The sequence below is a fragment of the Lottia gigantea genome (assembly GCF_000327385.1).
Source record: "Lottia gigantea unplaced genomic scaffold LOTGIsca_18, whole genome shotgun sequence".
NCBI lineage: Eukaryota > Metazoa > Mollusca > Gastropoda > Lottiidae > Lottia > Lottia gigantea.
The window spans coordinates 993,272-994,673 of record NW_008708301.1 but is presented as its reverse complement, the minus strand read 5'-3'; the positions used below and the strand labels follow the sequence as shown (position 1 = coordinate 994,673).

The following is a 1,402-nucleotide window of genomic DNA, read 5'->3' as shown; positions in this document are numbered from 1 at the left end:
TTTTTTTTATAAAATATTGTTATTATTAAAATCATAGTTTATATAATAACTTTCTATTTTAGATCATTACAAGTACTGCAAGCCAAGAAAAAAGAAATAGTTGAATTGAAATATGAAAGAAAAAATATTATAAAGGAACATGAAATGTGGAGAGAGCGAAGTTACTGTTTCGATGCAGACAATGACTCTTTAAAAGAAGAAATTGGAGAACTGAAAAATACCATCAAAGAACTAATTAAGGAGAATGGTAGACAAAGGCAGCCACAAAACAATCTCAACGTACCTCCAAAACAATGTACACCTGTAAACAAGTCAGTGGTACCAAAGCAGTCTACACTAAAACTTGGTACATTTGATTCAAAACTGGTGAAACCAGTCATCAAAATCAATTCAAGTGACTTGTCAATACCAAAAACATCAAAAGAAAAGAAACAAACATATCTTCCTCCAATTGACACTTCTGTTGGAAGACATCGTTATCCACCAACAAATCATGATCCATCATTCTCATCTAAACATAATCATCATACATCATCAACTAGTTCCCACACTCACCCGACGTCCTATACCAACAATAAGAAACATTCGTCATCATCCAAACATCATCATTCATCTTCATCTGCCTCTGCTTCAGATAAAACTCTATCGTCTGCATCTTCATCCAAAAACCATCATCATCATACACTCTCAGCTTCGCACATCATTCATCCTAAGCATCACCAATCTGCACCTTGCCCCAATCAATTAAATTCAACATTCTCCCATCAACATCCGCATCGTCAAACATCTTCAACCAATTCTGTCTCTTATCAATCTACGCCTTCCACCAATCATTATAATTCATCATCCTCCAAACATTACAATCTTCGACATACATATTCAACCCAATCTACCTCAAACCAGGCTACTCCTTTCAGCAATCAATTAAATTCAACATCATCAGTCAAACACAGCCAGAATCGTCATACATCTTCAACCCAATCTACTTCTCATCAATCAACACCATCCAACAATCAATTAAGTTCATCAGTGAAACACCATCAGTATCGTCATACATCTTCAACCCATTCTACCTCACTCATCAATAACCAATCCACACTTCCCACAAATCAGATTAAGCTACCACATATCCCAACTCCTCCAACTAATCCAAAAACTCATCAAACTCGAAAGTATAAACGATAAAAATATCATATTAGCTTAGATTTAGAAATGATAGTCATCATCAGGATCCTACCCTTGGAACTAACCACAGCTTTCATCTTACATATCCAATGATACTTAACGCTAAATGATCTTTGTTCATACAAGACTACACTGATTCTGTCCATTAACCACAAATCATCTCATATACCGGCGATGTCTATCCAAACAGTAGCTAGATTGTGAGGAAAGTAATGCT

At 35.4% G+C, this 1,402-nt stretch overlaps 1 protein-coding gene across 1 annotated transcript in view; it reads left to right on the top strand.

Moving 5' to 3' along the window:
• The window catches only part of LOTGIDRAFT_158736 (hypothetical protein), a gene marked incomplete at both ends in the record, with an annotated part of 3,116 nt that extends 1,931 nt beyond the window's left edge, over nucleotides 1–1,185 (top strand). The window contains one exon of the mRNA XM_009052178.1: nucleotides 63–1,185. Within this exon, the coding sequence (XP_009050426.1) occupies nucleotides 63–1,185 (1,123 nt within the window). The remainder of the gene's footprint in view (nucleotides 1–62) is intronic.
• Nucleotides 1,186–1,402: the final 217 nt, after the last annotated feature.